Source organism: Priapulus caudatus, unplaced genomic scaffold, assembly GCF_000485595.1.
Source record: "Priapulus caudatus unplaced genomic scaffold, Priapulus_caudatus-5.0.1 Scaffold785, whole genome shotgun sequence".
Taxonomy (NCBI): domain Eukaryota; kingdom Metazoa; phylum Priapulida; class Priapulimorpha; order Priapulimorphida; family Priapulidae; genus Priapulus; species Priapulus caudatus.
Genome location: NW_014577846.1, coordinates 112584 through 114794, shown reverse-complemented (window position 1 = coordinate 114794; position 2211 = coordinate 112584). Strand labels below are relative to the sequence as shown.

The following is a 2211-nucleotide window of genomic DNA, read 5'->3' as shown; positions in this document are numbered from 1 at the left end:
CTCTCTCTCTCTCTCTCTCTCTCTCTCTCTCTCTCTCTCTCTCTCTCTCTCTCGCTCTCTTTCTCTCTCTCTCTCTCTGACTGTGGGCTCTAGATGTACCCCTCCCTCACTCCTTCACCCCTCTCTTTTTTACTCTACTACAAAAAAATTTGCTGAAAGGACTGCTTCAGATGTAATGGTTTCTTTCTCTCTTAGTTTGTTAGAACTAAGTGTTACCGACAACATCACTTCATCCATGCCACTTCCATATCCACCAATCAGTTAACCTGTCTTAAAGTGTGTACCGCGAGTTTTTTGGCTCAGAAAAACGAAATATAGCAGAAGAAAATTCGAGAGATGGCAACGGTAAACAGAAACAGAACACAAAATTGTAATCGTGCATGATTTCATTGGATTTGGTAAATACGAAGGTTCTAAGACATTTTATCGTTACTCTAGACAATTGCTGTTACTCAAGCAATAACGGTAGGTATCATGAAAGTGGGGAAAACACTAGAAAATTCTCGCGGTACACACTTTAAGCATGAGCACAGCCCACCATCAACACATCAAATGCATGGTGCTACCATCTCTAGTGCGTTGGGATATCTGGTGGTGGTGCTGGGAGGTATCTGCGAGATACGAGATGCGAGATGCGATATCTGGGGAGGGGGGGACACCTGGGTGGTGGGAGCTCTGGGGGGTTGGTTAAAACTTACCGCCCACGTTTTCGACAATCTGAATATTGGTGCGCTTTGCAATGCGGATATCACAGCGAATTCAGCGTGGAGGTTATTGAGCTCGTGTAGCTTCTGCAAAGAGTATGAAAAAACTGGAATAAGGCGCTTGTTTTATACGAGTATAATAATAGGGTTCGTACCCTTAACACAACATTTTCTTAGCATATATCGTTTGCTTTACATGATAATAGAGTTCGTACCACAAAGTGGATAAATTTATCTACTATATACTGCTAATAAGAACCGGGTTGAATGTACCAGTAAGAATAATATATATATTATAATACCAATATTATTTGAAGCAATACATTTTGAAAGGTTTTTTGAAAGTCCATTTACCATGACTGCCAAGATTTAAACTGAATACACTCTACATACCCTGTACAATCACTGATTAGCGAACAATCTCCTGCCCGAAGCAGATTTTATTGCATTTCAGACATGAAAGTCGTGTTCAATTTCAAGAACGATCATGGTTATTGTCCCTATTTTCCAGAACTTTCCAGATCTAAGTATAGCCGATTTGGTGGGGGGGGGGCACTTTTTTGTTTATTATAATGACCTAAACACGATTACGTTTCACAGTTGTACCCCACAGCATTATTTTCATATCCCTCATCTTCTCCCTGTTTTCCATTACTTTGTTGCACACATAAATACTATTAATTACTATAGTTACCACTATCACTTTGCTTAGGTAGCAACAGTAGCAAGTAGTAAAACTTACTTTGGCAAGTTTTATGAAATGTGTTAGCACATCAGCCATGAGCTTGAATGACTGAGCTCCTAGTATCTCCTTCACTATCCAAAAACTCACCTGAAATGCAAATACCATCATTGTTGTTACTATCGATTATACATGTACTTATACAGGTCCACAGCTAGAATGTGAATCAGCTATCCGATTGTTCCTATGATAAGTGAATTAAATCAGCAACACGCCCACACACCACATAATCATTCAGTATACGCGTACACACGAGCATACAGCACACATACACACGAGCATACAGCACACGTACACATGAGCATACAGCACACGTACACACGAGCATACAGCACACGTACACACGAGCATACAGCACACGTACACACGAGCATACAGCACACGTACACACGAGCATACAGCACACGTACACACGAGCATACAGCACACGTACACACGAGCATACAGCACGCATACACACGAGCATACAGCACGCGTACACACGAGCATACAGCACGCGTACACACGAGCATACAGAACGCGTACACACGAGCATACAGCACACGTACACACGAGCATACAGCACACGTACACACGAGCATACAGCACACGTACACACGAGCATACAGCACACATACACACGAGCATACAGCACACATACACACGAGCATACAGCACACGTACACACACGAGCATACAGCACACGTACACACACGAGCATACAGCACACGTACACACGAGCATACAGCACACATACACACGAGCATACAGCACACGTACACACGA

General features: G+C 42.6%; 1 protein-coding gene across 4 annotated transcripts in view; it reads right to left on the bottom strand.

The window, feature by feature from the left end:
• Nucleotides 1–2211, bottom strand: part of LOC106813514 (ras-specific guanine nucleotide-releasing factor RalGPS2-like) — a 25154-nt gene that overhangs the window by 8740 nt on the left and 14203 nt on the right. For all 4 annotated transcript variants that reach the window (XM_014817664.1, XM_014817661.1, XM_014817662.1 and 1 more), the window contains exons 6-7: nucleotides 1447–1536; nucleotides 699–791 (exon numbers count right to left, since the gene is read on the bottom strand). In XM_014817664.1, the coding sequence (XP_014673150.1) occupies nucleotides 699–791; nucleotides 1447–1536 (183 nt within the window). The remainder of the gene's footprint in view (nucleotides 1–698; nucleotides 792–1446; nucleotides 1537–2211) is intronic.